This window comes from Myotis myotis, unplaced genomic scaffold (genome assembly GCF_014108235.1).
Source record: "Myotis myotis isolate mMyoMyo1 unplaced genomic scaffold, mMyoMyo1.p scaffold_m19_p_7, whole genome shotgun sequence".
Taxonomy (NCBI): Eukaryota; Metazoa; Chordata; class Mammalia; order Chiroptera; family Vespertilionidae; genus Myotis; species Myotis myotis.
In genome coordinates, this window is record NW_023416379.1 from 18219948 (window position 1) to 18238650 (window position 18703).

General features: G+C 39.3%; 2 protein-coding genes and 1 long non-coding RNA gene across 5 annotated transcripts in view; 1 reads left to right on the forward strand and 2 right to left on the reverse strand.

Annotated features, from left to right (window-relative positions):
- Positions 1–11042, forward strand: LOC118660555. The gene is made up of 3 exons (XR_004968972.1): positions 1–144; positions 6615–6715; positions 10541–11042. It is a non-coding gene; the product is annotated as an uncharacterized LOC118660555 (long non-coding RNA).
- LOC118660552 (protein LEG1 homolog) overlaps positions 7541–18703 on the reverse strand; it is a 23093-nt gene continuing 11930 nt past the window's right edge. Inside the window, exons 3-7 of one of the 3 annotated variants that reach the window (XM_036318113.1) lie at positions 14788–14874; positions 14075–14217; positions 11348–11448; positions 7836–8074; positions 7541–7685 (exon numbers count right to left, since the gene is read on the reverse strand). In XM_036318113.1, the coding sequence (XP_036174006.1) occupies positions 7585–7685; positions 7836–8074; positions 11348–11448; positions 14075–14217; positions 14788–14874 (671 nt within the window). In that variant the 3' untranslated portion in view covers positions 7541–7584. Of the gene's footprint in view, positions 7686–7835; positions 8075–11347; positions 11449–14074; positions 14260–14787; positions 14875–18703 lie in introns of all 3 variants that reach the window. The other 2 variants (XM_036318112.1, XM_036318114.1) reach the window with 2 other exon arrangements.
- Positions 15848–17007, reverse strand: LOC118660553 (acidic leucine-rich nuclear phosphoprotein 32 family member A-like). Its single transcript, XM_036318115.1, is given in 2 exon segments — positions 15848–16405; positions 16407–17007. Coding segments are annotated over 2 exon segments (729 nt in total). The 5' UTR covers positions 16740–17007; the 3' UTR covers positions 15848–16009.

Sequence of the window (18703 nt, forward strand, 5' to 3'; positions counted from 1 at the left end):
ATGACATGATTGACCCAGTAAGAAGTCACCATGACATGATTGAATCCTGGACTCATCAACATCACAGGAAGAGAGGGGCTTTGGGGATTAAGTCTGAAATAACGGAAGAGCTCCCATTCAAACCATGTGACCAGAGGAGAAAAGGTCAGTTTCAAGAAAGAGGATGTTGACTCAGAGGTGCCAGCAAATGAGCCATGCGAAAACACTCTGTGTCAGGAAAGATTTCAAGGGGAAAAAGGCCTTACTATTTCTCTAACATTGGTCTTCTATATGCTTGAATTTGGGGCATTCCATATTAGTAATTCATTCTTTTCTTTTTTTTAATTTAAGGCAGCGCCAATATTAAAACAAAACAAAACAAAACAATTCTTGGAGGAATGCGCAGCATTGATAGTTGCCTGCCTAACAGTTATTCAATTTCACCCCTTTTTCTAGCTGGCAGAATCTGTCTGTCTCCATAGAGGCTGGAAATATGCTCAGAATCTCCCATAATTTCTGGTACATGTAGGCACTCAAGAAATGTTGAAGACTGAGTGGTTAATAGAGATTGAATGTGTAAAGAACCCCAGTACAGCACACTGAGAGGCCACATGGTATCATAGTATGGACTAGTAGAGATCTTAATTCAAATCTCAGTTCTGAACTTGGGAAAGTTAAAATTTAGAAGACATACATGCATATACAAATTATATATATAGGTGTCATGTAGAGTGAGTGTCTGGCAAATAATAATAGCCAACCTATAAAGTGTCAAAGACTTCTCTAAATGCATACACCTATTTACTCACTGAATTGTTACAACTCTTATGAGCTAGGTAGGTACTTACTATTTCCATTTTACAGGTAAGGAAGCTGAGGTACAGGGAGAATGAGTGACTTCTCTAAGGTCACTCAGCTAGTATAGTATTATTGGATCAGTGTCTATGGAAGTCATTAAATAAGTATTAATTGTAATATTAATATTAATTAGTTATAATTAGACTTGCAATCATTAAGATGCCATTTGGGAAAAACCTGAAACAGAGCAGCAATGACAGGCTAATGTACTATATTTAATAGGTTTTATATACCATCTAGTGGTGATCTAGAGAATTTCATCATTGTACATATTTCACTGTAAAATCTAAGGACATTTTATTTTTCCATAACGATCTTTAAACAGCATCATAAATTGGCAATACATTTATAACCTCTTATTTACATAGTTCATGGACCCAGTAAGAAAATTGCATACATTTGAAGGTTCATTCCAATGGATGTTCAAGAAACTGACATTAACAAAAGCTGAAATTTAAAAAATGTGGAATAAATTCGCCTCCAGAAAATAGTCATTTGCTCTCAGAAACAGTATGAATTGAGCTAGATTTTGAGGTTTGCATGTGAGACTAGTATGTGAGCCTTTTTTCTGGGGAACAAACAGTTGCTACTACAAATGAGGTGGAAGTTAAGTAAACACTAGAGCCCTTTCCTGAGGGTGTGCGCGCTTATACCTGAGGCCTGTGCTGCAGCTGCTGGGCTGGAGAGGGAGCCATAGGACGCAGAACTGGCCCATTACTCTGGTTCTGCATCCACATCTCCACCCCGGTTCCACCAACCATTAGGACACAATGCAGGCATGCCGTTCCCTTTTATAAAGCTGTGATTTACAACAGCAGGATTGTACATAGCATAGCATAAATTTTTAAAAAATTGATTGCAGAGAGGAAGGGAGAGGCAGCCAATCAATGTTTCCTTCTCATCATTGATGTTTCTGTCCCCCTCTCCCTTCCTCTGTATATCAATTTTTTAAAAAATTCTGGCGGGTGTGAGATGATACCATGTTGTCGTTTTGATTTGCATCTCTCGTATAATTAGTGACTTTGAGCATGTTTTCATATGTCTTTCTGCCTTCTGTAAGTCCTCTTTCAAAAAGTGTCTATCTAGGTCCATTGCCCATTTTTTGATTGGATTGTTTATCTTCCTATTGTTAAGTTGCATGAGATTAAACCCTTATCGGTGATATCATTGGCAAATATGTTCTCACATGCAGTGGGTCTTCTTGTTGTTTTGTTGATAGTTTCCTTTGCTGTGCAAAAGCTTTTTATTTTGATGTAGTCCCATTTGTTTATTTTCTCTTTAGTTTCCATTGCCTTAGGAGCAGTATCAGAGAAGAAATTCCTTCAGCATATGTTTACAATTTCTCTGGCTGTGGATTCCTCTAGTATTTTTATGGTTTCCCGTCTTACATTTAAGTCTTTTATCCATTTTGAGTTTATTTTTGTGTATGGTGTGAGTTGGTGGTCTAGTTTCATCTTTTTGCATGTATCTGTCCAATTTTCCCAACACCATTTATTGAAGAGACTGTCTTGACTCCATTGTATGCTCTTGCCTCCTTTGTCAAATATTAATTGGGCATAGTGGTTTGGGTCGATTTCTGGGTTCTCTATTCTATTCCATTGATCTATATGTCCATTCTTGTGCCAGTACCAAGCTGTTTTAAGAACAGTGGCTTTGTAATACAGCTTGATATCTGGTATTGAGATCCCACCTACTTTGTTCTTCTTTCTCAGGATTGCTGCAGCTATTCGAGGTCTTTTTTTATTCCAGGTGAATTTTTGGAACGTTCGTTCTAGATCTGTGAAATATGCCGTTGGTAATTTAATGGGGATTGCATTGAATCTATAGATTGCAATACTATTGGGTGGTATGGACATTTTGATGATGTTGATTCTACCAATCCATGAACACAGTATGTTCTTCCATCTATTTATGTCTTACTCTATCTCTTTTTTCAGTGTCCTGTAGTTTTTCGCATATAAGTCTTTTACCTCCTTAGTTAAGTTTATTCCTAGGTATCTTAATTTTTTGGGGGTGATGGTAAATGGGATTGCTTTTTTAGTCTCACTTTCTGTAAGTTCAATATTGGTGTAAAGAAATGCCATAGATTTCTTGGCATTAATTTTGTATCCTGCTACATTGCTGAATTCATTTATTAAGTCTAATAATTTTTTGATGGAGTCTTTAGGGTTCTCTATGTACAGTATCATGTCATCTGCAAATAAGGACAGTTTTACTTCTTCTTTTCCAATTTGGATTCCTTTTATTTCTTCTTCTTGTCTGATCACAATGGGTAGTACTTCCTGTACTATGTTGAACAGGAGTGGTGAGAGGGGGCATCCCTGTCTTGTTCCTGTTCTTAGGGGAAACGGTTTTAGTTTCTGCCCATTGATTATTTCCATCACCATTTATCCCCGCTATGCCCTCTTCTACCTCCAACAGTCACCACACTGCTGTCCTATCCATGAGTTCTCTCTCTCTCTTTTTGCTCAATCCATCCCTACTTTACTCCTATGTGGAATTCAATGAACAAACTGAACTATCAAGCAAAATAGAGTCCATTTCATAGATACAGAGCAGTCAGACAGCTCTGGAAAATTGGACTTGGTATAAATGTGTGGATGACAATATCTCATTAAATATATCTGTAGTATTACAGAATCATCTGGCAGCCTTGCAGTTATTTCAAAATGTAATACCTTAATAAATCCTTTAAAAATGTTCCTTTGGAATACACAAAGCAGCAGCTCCTGAAATATCTTCATCTCTACCTCATTCCCTCCTTCAAAAGAAATTTGGTGATGAGTGAGAAATTGCCTGGCATTCATCAGAAATCAACATTCATACACACACTCAGGGCTCAAGATCTTGGGGAACCCGAAAGAGTGGCATTTGGTCATACTCTTCTGATTGGGGAAAGTGTACTGGTGAGCCCTTCTGTACCCAAACAGAATTCAGGATTCTTGGTCATCTTATGAACGTGTTCCATAGTCTTGAACTTTAAAATGGGGTGAACGCTATTACTCACTAATTCTTCATGTTAAGATATACTTACCCTACTCTCGGCAGGGGCAAGGAATGGTTTTACAAATTATTCAGGGACCTTCAGAAAAAGTCAGCTTAGGGGTGGCTAGAACATTATGAGAGGATCTTGGCACTTTGAGCCTTGAACCATGGAAGTGAGAAGTATTTATCCATGTGCTCTCATTATCCATTGCTCAATGTGCATTAATTATGTTTTTTAAAATTTACGTTGTGTATAATACAGTGGTTTCACATCTCTTGGGGGCTTTACAGACCAAGAGAGAACTTCCCCTCTCAGGCTAGCTAATTGCTGGAGGTAGTGGACAGCTCACCTAAAATCTGCCTTTCATGTACAGATGAGCATATCCAAGGCTGTGCCCCCATCCACTTTCTTATCTTTCACACACCAAGCCAACAATTCACCTGATCTAAATCATTCCAGAACCAGATAGCAGTCAGCTAGAGACCAGCCCTATTGCCCTGTGGGGACCTCGACCAGACTACGCCGAATATTCAAGGCCCATGTGTGATACTCATGAGCAAAGGCGATGACACAGCAGTTTTACTGTACGCACTGTGCAAGCGTACCTTTCTATAACCAAAATACTGATGTCACTGTCAGCCAAGAAGCCTCTTTTGTCTGAGTTGGTATAAAAATGTGTTGCTGACCAGCCAGTGCATAGCTACTTTGTGTTTGCTACTGTGTTAGCAAGAACTGCTTTGTCTGATGGCTCCTGTGTCTGTAATGACTACTTGGTCTGCAGTAAAGTCTCTACTATATGCCTGCAGCTACTCATGTCTTCTTCCAATTCCCAGCATCCATCTAGCAGAGGGGCTGTGACTGAACATGCTCAAATGCCGCATTCATTTACGGCTAGGGTTCAAGATCTGAAGAAGGGGCCATGCACAAATGAAAACACTAGACAAGAAATATGAATTTAGAAGGCATGGGAGCCAGGTGGAAACTTCCCCCTAGTGGAGAAGCTCTCCGAAAACCTGGACCTGTCAGCTTTTATTCATTTGAATACACATTTGCCCTTTAGGAATGCATACAAGCATATCAAAGGTAAAGTTTGATAAGCAGTAAAAGAATTATCAGGTTAGGGAATTGCCTTCAGCCATTGAGTCCACAGCAGGGCAATATTATGCTGATTTTCAGCCCTGCTGAATATCAAAGTCCATTGGCCTTCCAATGGGTCTTTTTGCATAATATGCTAATTACTGTTGGTTTTAGCCTCTGGTACCCACAGCCAGTCTTAAGCTGTTTACCTTGCCCTGTGTTGCTTTTCCTAGGAAACCTCAATAAAGATTATGCCTTCTCCTCAGTCCTGTCATCTGCTCCCCTGAGCCATGTGTGGCATGGTGTGAGGCCTTCTCTTAGAAGACATTAAGTAATCAATTAATTCAATGACATTTGCCTGCCCACGGCTTCAGCCAGTCATATCTCCGTAAACTAAGTCCTGGGTATAATTTTTTATTACAAGGGTGATCTAATGGGTAGAAGCTCTCCTGCCATTCTGGTTGAACAAGTCTGAGTACAAAACAGGTTCTAACAGGCATCTTAAGTAGCAGCAGAAGCATAGAAGTAAGAGGTTCAAGGAGGGACTGAAATTCAGCTGCCAGTTGCACCTGTATAAAGCAGGTCAAAGCCTGTGTGGAACTGGTCCTAGCTGCAGGGGCAGAGGATTCAAGAGTGATGCATAGATGTCGATTCAGAACCCCTGCACTATGACCTGCCCTTACGGGCCGTAATTGGGAATACACAGACTATATAAGCTTATGCAGGCCAAGCTCTTCCCTCTTTGCTTGTGCTGTGTGTTTATTATAATCACACTGAGTTGCCAGAAAACTCTGAAAATCATCCCTAACCTTCAGAACTGATTTGACACATAGTAATTGAGCAGTGGCCTCATTTCTGGTGTTGCCTCAGCACTGACCTGCCACGGTGAACATGATAGAACAGATGCCTGTCTCTGAGATGCTGAACAAAGGATTACTGTAAAAAATTAATCTCTATTGAAAGGAAGTATTTTGAATGTGTAGTCAGAGAATTTACCTTCTTGCACCTCACCCTCCCCACCCACTGCCACCTTCCCTTTAAAGTAAAGATGAGGTTTCTCTTTTTCTCTCTTGCATGTGTGAGTCTAGCAAATGGGCTGATATGCCATCTGCTCTAAATACATTCCGAGTCTCATCATTTCAAGATTCCTTTCCTGTGGTGTAATTTCACTGCATGCCAAGGTGATCACCTGGCCTTCACTGCATCGCCCTGTGCAAATCAGGTCATAGATGATAGATGAGTAATAAATAGTCTGTTTTCTAATCCAGAGGCAACCTGTTTTCTGTCAACAATTACATATCATGGTTTGGTCTTCCTGCCGTTTATGCTATAGTCGTGATTGAGTTTTGATATAATGAGTTCTTATTGATGTATTGTTCATCAAACCTGTACTCTGTGCCACAAATACTATTTTGTACACATTATCCTGGGTGTCCACTACCTTCTGGTTATTGAACTAGTTAATTTTTATAACCAAAATCTTGTGACTCTCAATTATCTTCATTTTTGTTACAATCTTTTCATTTTTAAGAAGTATACTGCGATACAAGGGAATTTGATAAATTGCTAAGGATTAACCAGCTAACACTGGCTGGAAAAATAAAAGAGCTTAGATGCAAATTTGTCCTTTACACATTGGTGCCCATATTACTTTACCACAATTTCTAACGTTTGCCTTAAATTTTTCATTTTATTTTTCCAAATGGCTCATAAGTGGATATATTTTGCCTATAGTAGAGGCCCTATGTAAAGCCGTCTAAACAAGCTGTGGAAGAAAGTCACCATGAGGACAGCAGGAGGAAAAGCCACCTTCTTGTAAGTACACATTGTCTCTTATTAAAAGTGAGAATTTTTGCCCTGTATGGTCCTGAAATATTTTTTAAAAAGCATGGACTAGAAAAAGAAGTTTAGAAAATAACTTTTTCTAACTTTGAGAGAACTAAAAGCCTTTCAAAACATTTTTGATTAAGAAATACTTTCTAAATTAATAGTTCATTTTTAAGTGTCTTAAAAATCCAAATTCATCATCTAATTTTTATTTAAAATTTTCTGCCTCTTGCTATTGACCATGAAAATCTATTCCTTCATGTTTCATGAAATTAATTTAGGTAGAATAACATCCAAAATTCAAATCAGGTTTTATGATATTTATTAATTTATTGGCATTTATTCACCTATTCAACTAAATTTTCTTCCTTTTTTTTTTTTTTAAAGCAAGCCCAAAATTCTTCTTCTTTTTTTTTTTTTTTTTAAAAAATATTTTTATTGAAGGGAAAGGAGAGAGAGAGAGAGAGAGAGAGAGAGAGAGAGAGAGAGAAACATCAATTTTGAGAGAGAATCATTGATTGGCTGCCTCCTGCATGCTCCCCACTGGGGATTGAGCCCACAACCCAGGCATGTGCCCTTGACCAGAATCAAACCCAGGATCCTTCAGTCCTCAGGCCGACGCTCTATCCACTGAGCCAAACCAGCCAGGGTTCAACCACATTTTCACTGAATAGTAAACATTTTATTATTAATGCTAATTCAATAATTATTAAAAACAAATTAATAACAACATGAATTAAAATATAGGCATAGACAAGACAAAATTATGCAAATATGCAAGACTAAATGTTGAGAACACTTTTTCTCAAGGAATTATTCTCATAGATTTTTGTTTTATTACAGATTTCCAGAAGTACTTAATTAAAATAGTGAAGGATGAATTCCAAAATCTCTAGAAACAGTTCTCTTGCAATTTCTGACTTCATAAAAGTTTTCCATACAATGAAAGACAGTGTTCCTAAAAAATAGTAAAGATATTTATGAGTTGAGATAAAATTTATTTCTTTAGACATTCTGTTGTAGTGATTTATAACAATGATTCTAATGTTTTTTCATTACTTATGAAATCAACACAATAAGAATTTTCAAAAGTTAAAGTGTTTCTTACCTGTATACTTATGCACAATGTGCAAAAGATTTAGAGCAAGCAGGACACTTTTCTGAAAGCCAGTAAAGTCACTGATGAAGAGGGGTCGGTCCCCACTAAGAAGCACTCGTGTGGGCAGAACTTTCTGGAATTCGTAAATTCTAATCAAAGTTGTAGGAAAGAGGGATGGAGCTAAATAATCCACAAACAAAGCCCAATTTCTTCCAAAATCTGCTTCTTGTTTAGAATAATACCTTAACCTACAAGACAAGGGGTGGAGGGAAGTTCCCATTTATAATTAGTCAACTCAGAATTTTGCAAACTCAATTTTCAAAAGATATTTTGTTCAAAACTACATCCTACTACTTTTTAGAATATGGATTGTAGAAACTGGCTGTTGATTTTAGCTATTAGATTTGAACATTTGAAAAGATTTCATTAGAATTTTAAGTCTGGAAATTACCATCCAGAAAATGGTTTTAGTAGAATACTTTTCCCTTTTCATAAACCCTGCTCCATTTGCATACATACTGAAATGTGACCAAGTCTCATTATTTTAAAACTAGAGGCCCAGTGCATGAAATTTGTGCGCAGGTACAGCCCTAGGCACCCACAGGTGCCCACAGCCGGCCCTGCCCCCTGCTGCCACCCACCCCCCGTTCCTGTTCGCCATCGGGTGATCGATACCTGATGGCCAGGGGAAGGGACCGAGAGGGGGTCAGTGTGCCTCATAGTGACTGGTCCAGCGGTTATTCTGGTCATTCTGCTGTTAGGGTCAATTAGAATATTACTTTTTTATTATATAGGATGTAAAGATATAGTCAAAGAAGATTAGCAAAATTTCTGCTGAATTTTGATATTTTTAAAGGAACATGTGATTTCCATTTCAGGTAACCACTAAACAATAAAATAGCTTACAGAATATTTTTCTTGCTTTTTAGGTAGCTTGGTATTTTTTTTTTTCTGATAAGTCCCCCTTATCTGAAGTTTCACTATCCATAGTTTTCATTACCTTTGGTTCAAAAATATTAAATGGAAAATCCAAGAAATAAACAATGGTTAAGTTTTAAAGTGTATGCCGTTCTGAGTAGCATGATGAAATCTCTCCATGTTCCACTCCATCTTGGGAATGTGAATCATTCTTTTGTGCAGCATGTCTATGCTGTTTATCTCTGTACAGGTTAGTCACTTAACGGCCACCTGGGTTATGAGATTGACTGCTATAGTATCTCAGTGCTTGTATTCCTGGTATAAATCCCATGTGGTCATGGTTTATAATCCCTTTTTTATGTGGCTGAATCCTGTTTGCCAGTATTGTGTTGAGGATTTCTGTGTATGGATCTTTGAATACCAGTTTGCAGGATACATAGTTTTATAAACAGAAGAGCTATAAGGGTAAAAGCATAGCCTTTGGAGTTAGACTACCCTTGACATAAATCTTCCTGACACTATCAATCTGTGTAAACTTCAGAAGAGTTACTATCTATAAAATTTATTGTTGTAAGAATTGACTGAGAGATGAGAAGAAAATCCATAGTTCAGATTCTGTCATGCAGCTATTAAAAAATATTCATATAGGTATAGCAACCTATGACACCTATGTAGATAGCCATGTAAAAAAGTTAGAAGTTCAGGATATAAAGTAAATATGTTAGTAAAAAAATAATTAACTTTTGTACTTATGTTTCTACTAAGATCAACAAGAGGTGTTTGCTTATTTGTTTTCCCCTGAGGTGGTGTGTGAAAAAAAACAGGCACATACACATTTAAACTTACTCATCAAACAATTCATATGGATATTATTTTGCCTCAGGTTATTTATAAATTTGATCTATTGAAAATTAATCAAATATTTCCAAATTAGTCACATTCAATAGTTTGGAATAAATGCAATGAGCATAAAAAAACAAAAACAAATAAGCACATAATAGAAATTAAATCATAAACAAAATCTGCAATATCCTTAAATTTTAACCACTTGAAGTAGTGTCACACTTTCAAGAATAAAAACAAGTTTTCTCATCTCTAGGAGAAGACAAAGTAACAAGTTGTCATCAAAACATTTTTAGACTTCCTCAATCCATCAACAAAAACTCGCCTCAGATTAATGGTTTGGGAAACAGAGTTTGGCAAGCTTCCAATCAGTGTCATCTTTCGAAAGTCAATCCTTTAGGAACTGGCCATTAGGAACTGGGGCCCATTGTATACACATGTTTCTAACGAAAATTGATAGCTATCTTACCTGAGTATTCTCATACTGGTAACTCAACTAACTTAAAATCCACAAATCCCTGAACTCTGCATCTCCTAATAACCCAATTCACTAATAACCCAAAACTAGATGAGAAAAGTGTTCTGCTCAGTGATACTGGGCCTGCCAGATGTAGTTCTCCCTTCCTATAAATACAGTAAATTCAACTTTGTTGTTTAATTTCAGATATTGAGGGTTGCTCTCATCATCCTCTGAGAGTTGATATTAAAAATGCAATTTTCTAGAAGAATTTCATTTTGCATGTGATTGGGAATGTTTGCAAAAATATTGTTTTATAAACTATTTTCTATAAACTATAATGACTTGATCTCAATTACGATCTTTAGGTTGCAACCCCTTCTCTATTTGCTTGACCAATAACCTCAAGTTTCATTGGCAGTCATAGAAATAGCCAAGCAGCCGAGTCACAACAAAAAAGATGTGATGATGGCTACAATTCCAATTTATTTCACAGAATGCCAAGAGGATGAAGTTTTCTGTGGACCAATATGAAAAGCATCTTTGAAGCAATACGAAGAGCAAACATATACAGAACAACATGACTCCTAAATCTGTTGTTTATATCTTAATTGAATATGTGGTCAGTGGTAAAGATAAAATTAGGTGGTTAACAAGAAGGCCTCAAGCATGTGTGCCTGTGCTTATATGTGCTTTTTAAACCAGTCACTCATTCTTTCCTTCTTTCTATACCAGATCTCACTCTGGATGCCTGATACTACCCCAAATATAGTGTCATTCACTTCCAGACCAAGTCATGCTGCCTCATTCAACCTCATTTGCTATAAAATTGGGAGACTTTTAACGTCATTTTAGCTCTTCAGTATGATAACCAAGATGCCTCTTGGATAGCTCCTTCCAAATATGTGTTAACCAAGTTATTTTCTCTGATCAAAATGATGCAGAGATCATATAATTATTTGTCATTACACTCCCTGGTTTATAAACACCGGTTTGGGTAAAGCAACCTTTTGTTTGTTTGTCTTCTTGGACTTCTGGTTTGATTTTGATTTATTGCTTTTTATTTTGTTATACTTTATAATACAAATCGGCTTTTTCCCATATTTTTCCTTCCTACTTGTAAAACACTTTTTACTTTATCCAGTAAAACATTTTCTTGTCAGTTTTTTCTTTATCTGTAATACCCCCCATAGTTGACATATTGGTAAATAGGTTAATTGAAAAACACTTCAATGAAAAAGGTAATGTAAGATGGAAATATTGTTACCATGTAAAAACAAAATAACTTTAGATCCATTCTTACCTGTTGTGAAAATTTTTATGAGCAACCTCCAAGGATGAGACATGTGCAGCCCATAAGTACTTCAGCAGGTCATCAAAACTACTAGAATTGGACTTTAAATGCTGTCCAAGAAGAACAAGGTTATATTATTTAAGCAATGATAACTGTCTCTCTTCCTGAAAAATCAATTCTACTTACAAATATAATTTTTCAACATCTAAATGAGGGGAGTTTTTTTCCCTAAAAGTTAAGATATGAAAGATTTAATGCTTAAAAGTCCCTAAAAGCTTAATATTACTTATATTAATTACTTGTGATGCTGAACCCATTTGAAAGCAATAAACCATGTGTTTTAGGATTTTATACTGTTCAGAACCAGAGTTTTAGTATTTTATTGTATTTTGTTTACTTGTTGTTCTCTGGCCATATAATGAACTTTCCACAAAGTCTTAAGAGTCAGAAATGGGCCCTGACCGGTTTGGCTCGGTTCATAGAGTGTCAGCATGCGGACTGAAGGGTCCTAGGTTTGATTCCGGCCAAGGGCATGTACCTTGGTTGTGGGCACATCCCCAGTAGTGGGTGTGCAGAAGGCAGCTGATCAATGTTTCTCTTTCATTGGTGTTTCTAACTATCACTCTCTCTTCCTCTCTGTAAAAAATCAATAAAAATATATTTAAAAAAAAGAGTCAGAGATGGGGTAAATGGGAGGAGTAAGAGTATTTTGTCTAATTATATGAAACTAGACGCCCAGTGCACAAAAATTTGTGCACTCAGAGGGGGGGTCCCTCAGCTCGGACTGTGCCCTCTTGCAGTCTGGGACCCCTCGGGGGATGACCACCTGCTGGCTTAGGCCTGCTCCCTGGGGGATTAGGCCGAAGCTGGCAATCAGACATCCCTCTGGCAGCCTGGCAGCCCTCGGGGGATGTCCACTTGGCAGCGGGGAGCTGACCTAAGCTGCAGTCGGACATCCTTAGTGCTGCTGAGGAGGCAGGAGAGGCTCCCACCACCACCGCTGTACTGGCAGCCGTCAGCCTGGCTTGTGGCTGAGCAGAGCTCCCCCATGTGGGAGCGCAATGACCACCAGAGGGCAGCTCCTGCATTGAGTGTCTGCCCCCTGGTGGTCAGTGTGTGTCATAATGACCAGTCATTCCCAGTCTTTCTGCTGTTAGGGTCAGTTTGCATATTACCCTTTTACTATATAGGATAGAGGCCTGGTGCACGGGTGGGGGCAGGCTGGTTTGCCCTGAAGGTTGTCCCGGATCAGGGTGGGGGTCCCTCTGGGGTGCCTGGCCAGCCTGGGTGAGGGGCTGATGGCCGTTTTCAGGCTGTCCACACCCCCTTCAGGGTGGGGGTCCCCACTGGGGTGCCTGGCCAGTCTGGGTGAGGGGCTGAAGGCCGTTTTCAGGCTGGCTGGCGACTGAAGCTCCCAGCCTCTCCTTTTTTTCTTTTCTTTTTTTTTATTCTGGGATTTATTTACCTTCTATAATTGAAACTTTGTTGCCGTCACTGGAGCTGAGAGATGGGCTCCTGCTTGCTCCAGCTCCGTGGCCACGGCTAGCTGAAAGGAGGTTTCTGGGGTTTGTTTAGCTTCTATAATTGAAACTTTGTTGCTTTCGGAGCTCAGAGCCAGGCCGTGGCAGGCGGGGAACCTTGGCTTCCTCCATCACTGGAGCAAGCGAGCCTCCTGCTCACTTCAGCTGTGTGGCTTCTGGCTGCCATCTTGGTTGGGTTAATTTGCATATTGTGCTGATTAGCCAATGGGAGGTATAGCGAAGATATGGTCAATTACCATGTTGTGTATTATTAGATAGGATATAAAGATCTGTAGAGGGAAACTTGTTTGTTTTTTGGTCATTTACTCTTTCACCCATGGCACTTTACTTTAGATATCAATATTTGATACTGATTGTTAAATGATTGTTTCAGTCAAGTTATATCCTATATAATAAAAGCCTAATATGCAAATTGACCGAATGGCAGAACGACCAGTGGAACGACAGGTTGCTATGGCGCACACCAACCACTAGGGGGAATACGCTCAATGCAGGAGCTGCCCCCAGCCTGCAGGCCCCAGGCCAGCCAAGGCAGGTGCCAATGGCATCCCTCTGATTGCCCTGCCAGTTGCCCCACATAGGGAGGCGACCTGCAGCGGCTGTGATGGGGGGGTGGGGCTGGCGAGTGGGAGGCACCAGGCCGGCCAAGGCAGGTACCAGCAGGGCTCTCCCACTCCCCCAATTGCCCCACAGATCAGCTCTGATCACTGGCGAGGCCTAGGGAACATACCCATGCACAAATTTTGTGCATTGGGCCTCTAGTTTGTTTACAAAGAGAGTTGAAATAATCTGATCAAATTCACCATAGCCTATATTATATTTGTATTTCTATATAGGTTTTTGCATAGTTGGCCCTGAAATTATAATAAAAGAGAACACTTTATGCTCTATTACATCATAATTCTCATGTGTTTGCATATAATTCATTTGGTGTGAGAAAAGTGGATAGGGCAGCCTCAATTCTCAATGGGTAATGAGGGTGCTAATGTGATATGATTTCATTCAGTAATCAACTCATTAATATTTCTGTCATTATAATAAATATTTTAATATTAAGAACTTAATTCTTTAAGAACTTGTTCAATGCCTAAAAAACTCTACATTAAATATATTATTCAAAAATTGTCTGGTGACCCCCAAAAAGTATTAATTGAATTACTAAAAAACAAAAGAAAACAAAAGCCACACACAAAACCTGGTAAAATTCATTCCACTTTTTCATTGCTTCTGGAAAGGATGAATGACAGCTAGAAACATTAAAACAAAAACTCATCTGATCCTTGTATGGTGGCAGCAATGTGACATTGTCTGATGGTATCCCCATTATGCCAGAATCAACTGCAGCAAGGAAGGGCATTGCAGAGAGATAAAAATTAAGGTCTGTGTAAACAAAAATTATGATTAATATTATTAGCATACAAAAGAGGTTGCTTTTGAAGTAAAGAAATCTATCATGAAGGTAAACCCACAGATTGGGAAATGTGGTAAACTTTAAGCAGTAGTTCTGGGCACTTCAGAAACTATCAGAAATTTCCCTTATTCTCATATGCAACTTGAATGTGCTTCTCTTAAGGATCCTGCTCTCCTAAAGCAGAATGGATTTATGCTGTGGATTTATTACTTTAAAACATAAAAAGATAATAATGGCACTTAATGTGCCCCTACCAGGGCTGGGGATCAAGCCTGCAACCAAGGTACATGCCCTTGATGGGAATCAAACCCAGGATGCTTCAGTCCACAGGCTAATGCTCTATCCACTGAGCCAAACCAGTTAGGGCTGAATTAATTTGTTTTGTAAAAGCAGTAATTCTGGTGTTTGTTTTTGTTCCTCTATTTGGAATTCAGGGTTAAATTGATCCTTTGTGGAAAGGTCATCAATTTGTGATTTGACTTTTACATTATACTCACCAGCCCACCAACTGTCTACAGAGATGCACAGATGATCCCCAGACTTATGGCCACAGTCTGTTCTTTGGGTGGGGTCAGCTAATCTGCCTGGAGAAGAGGGAATCCAGATTAGGGTTTACTGGACCATTTTGAAACTGTAGCTTAAAAAAAACCAAGAAACAAACAAACATGCTTGCCTCTTGTCATTATATATTCTGAGGAATTTTTTCCTTATTTTCCCATGGCAAGAATACATCATTCTCAGTAGCCTTTACCAAAAAGTGTTTTGTTTTGTTTTGTCATTCACATTTTTTTCAAGAATAAAATTTACTCTATTTTTGTTATTATTCAAACCCAAATTTCTACTATCAACTTACCCCATTTTCCAATTATATTATTTCTCTAGCAAAAGTTAGGTATTTCCTGTAATCCCAGCATTTTCTTCTCTCCATCTCCTTTTCTCTCCCATGTGCTACACTAATTCCATGCTCTAATCTTTAGTTCATTCTATTTTTTTCTTCCTGGATTACTTAAAAAAAATCCAACAACATTTCACCTTGTTTTCAAGATTCAATTCAAATCTTATTCTATGTCTAGATTATTCTAGCTCCCAACACTCTCACTTTTATCTAGTATGTTTTTATTCGCAGGCATTTTATTGTCCTTGGTTGTATCATTTCTAATTTTCCTTCCTGCGTTATAAGTCCTTTGAGTGGAGGCATGGAATCTAGCATAAATTTCTGTACACTTTTCACAGCCGTCCCTTTCCCCCCATTTTTCCTCTCTGATGGCACTTCTTTATCTTGTCTTAGACTCCCAATATTCTCTTCCCAATTCCAACATTTTTCTAGGCAAAATTTTGGCTAAGCAATAAAAATGAATAAATATTGATATATGCAATCAAATGAATAAATCTCAAAAGCATCATGACAACTAAAGTAAACCAGACCAAAAAAGAGTATACAACAGTTTATATGAAAATTCTAGATAATGTTCCCTGATCTTTTTTTGTGTGTGTGGCAGTAAAAATAGTATTTTATTCCACCCCCTCCCGCCCACCCTCTCCCCACAACCCCCAGTAAACTTTTCCCCTCTCGTTCCCACAGCAACGTTACAATCAGAAAAAAATAAGTTTCGGGGGGTCGGGATTTCGGAGGTACGGGTAAAAACAGTCAAATCACAATAGGAATTTTTCAAAATAGGTATCCACTTAGTCGTCTTCTTCTCCTTCATCTTCAGGTTCTCATTTTCGCTTCTGACCCTTTTCTTCTTCACCACCAGCCTCTTCTTCGTCTTCCTCGTCGTCTACTTCCCAGTCATTATAATCTTCTTCACCCTCGTCTTCCTCTCCACTCACATGCTCCTCTTCACCTTCTTCCCCCTCTTCTTCCTCCTCATCTTCCACTGGATGAGCATCCTCATCATACTCTTCCTCATCCTCATCCTCCTCGACCTCCTCCTCCAGGCCCTCTACGTAGCCCTCGGCGTCGGAATCAGGGGCCTCGGAATCAGGGGCCTCCTTGTCGTCCGGGTCATAGCCATTGAGATATGTAAGTTGTGGGAGGAGCTTGAACATGTTTTCTCGGTAGTCGTTCAGGTTGGTTACCTCACAATTGAAAAGGTCTAAGCTCTTGAGGTTTTTCTAACTTTTTCAGTGGCTCTATTGTGCTGAGGTCTTTGTTGCCACTTAAGTTTAGATGCTTGAGGTTCGGACACTTTTCTGCCAATACTTCCAGGCCCCCTGAGATTCTGTTATCGCTTAGTTCAAGCTTCTTAAGTTTGTTTAACTTTGGTAAGTTTGCGACGGAGGTGAGGCCTACGTTGATTGTACTTAAGAACTCCAGTTCTTCAAATTCATCTTTGAGGCCTTTGATTTTGCCTTCACAAGACTGACAGTTGTCCAGGACAAGCTCTTTCACATCAGAGGGCGTCCTGTTCCGCAGCTCTAAATGAATCCGTTTGTCCATCTCCATCTCTCGCGCTCTCTCTCTGCAGAGGCTCCCGCGCCGGCGGAATTCAATCAATAAACCCAGAACCCACGGCCGCGCGTTTTAGGACTTTGAGGGCTCAACCATCTCCGCTCGGTTCTCGAGCACCCTGTTCCTTAATCTTCTGTCAGAGACAGAACACCTGTGGTTGCCTGTAAAGTTAGGTATTGAGGTGGGTGACAAGTTAGTTGGGAGAGTAGGGAGGCATGGAAAGAGTGGACAGAGGGTAAAAATGGTTCTTTAAAGATGAGAATACATTTTCTTTCTGGTCATTGTTGATGGTCCTTAGCTTGAAATACTTATATGGGTTACTTTAAAAAAAATTAATCCTATTTTGATTTTCTCTAGTTATGTCCTGTAGTTTTACTTCAATTAAATACTAAGTAAAATCAACCACTAAAAAAGAGAAGAATCCCATTTATTATGTTCTTGAGTGAAAATAAAATTTTGCAAGGTATCCAATCCAACATTTGATCTTGTCATTTGTGGATTACTGAACCCAGATGGAAAACGTTATGGAACTTGCTAGAGGCCTGGTGCACGAATTCGTGCATGGTGGGGGTCCCTCAGTCCGGCCTGCACCCTCTCCAATCTGGGACCCCTTGGAGGATGTCCGACTGCCGGTTTAGGCCCACAGGATCGGGCCTAAACCGGCAGTCGGACATCCCTCTTGCAATCCGGGACCACTAGCTCCTAACCACTTACCTGCCTGCCTGCCTGATGCTCCTAACTGCTCCCCTTCCTGCCTGATCGCCCCTAACCATCTCTGCCTGCCTGCTTGATTGCCCCTAACTGCCTCTGCCTGCCTTTCTAATTGCCCCTAACCACCTCTGCCTGCCAGCCTGATTGCCCCTAACTGCTCTCCCCTGCTGGCCTAACTGCTCCCCTGCCTGCCTGATTGCCTCTAACCGCCTCTGCCTCAGCCCCTGCCACCGTGGCTTTGTCTGGAAGATGTCGGTCTATCTGGTCTAATTAGCATATTACCCTTTTATTAGTAGAGGTTTGGGATCCTCCTCAACCATGTCCCAGGAGTTCTGATATTTTTCTTCTCCATGCTAAGGACTGCCTAAGAATAGGACTTATAGTGGGTGTCAGGAGATCCCCTTGATGAACTTGCTTGTAATGCCAGCTCAGGATGCTATCACAGATCAGACCTTGCAGAGTCTCATCTCCTATCTTTTCCACAAAACTACCCATTCTCTCATTGATTCTTTTCTTTCAGTACAATTTTCTGGAAGCTGAAGGTGAGGGTCCCTTATTTCTTGAATGCCATTGTTAGCCAGAATAAGAGAGTTTGGGATTTATAATATTTTTGTTCCAATACAAATCTTCACTTTCATTCCTGAATGGAGATATAATTTTCAGGAAGAGAACATATGATAGAAAGGTTTTCCTGCAAAGGATTTTTATGCTGTGTCACTCGTCTACATGATTACTTAATCACATTTAGAACTGTAGGTAATGGAAATTAATTTTATGTACCCTTGTGTATTTAATGTACAGTATATTGCCTTAACTGTTTTGCTCATGGGTGTACTCCCCAGGACTTAGAACTAGGCTTGGCACCTAGTAGCACCTCAATTAATAGTTGTTGATATGGAATGAACTAGGTCTAATATGCTGTGTCTCAGTGAATGAAGAATCCAGTGGCCATTTGTGACTATTTAAATTTAAATTAATTTAAATAAAATTAAGAATTCAGGTCTTTGGAAGCATTATCCATCTCAAGTGCCCATTAGCCATATATAATAACACATGAGCACAGTAGGTCTCCTTTCCCCTACTGGACAGTGCAAAGATAAGTTTTTCATTATTGCACACAGTTTTGTGGGCGTTGCTGAATAGAAACATCATGCAAACTGGGGCATTCCATAATTTTATGCTTGATAAAATTAGTTTAGGAAAGAATGAGGAGAAAGATAGTTGGGGAGGAGTGTGGGAAATAGTTG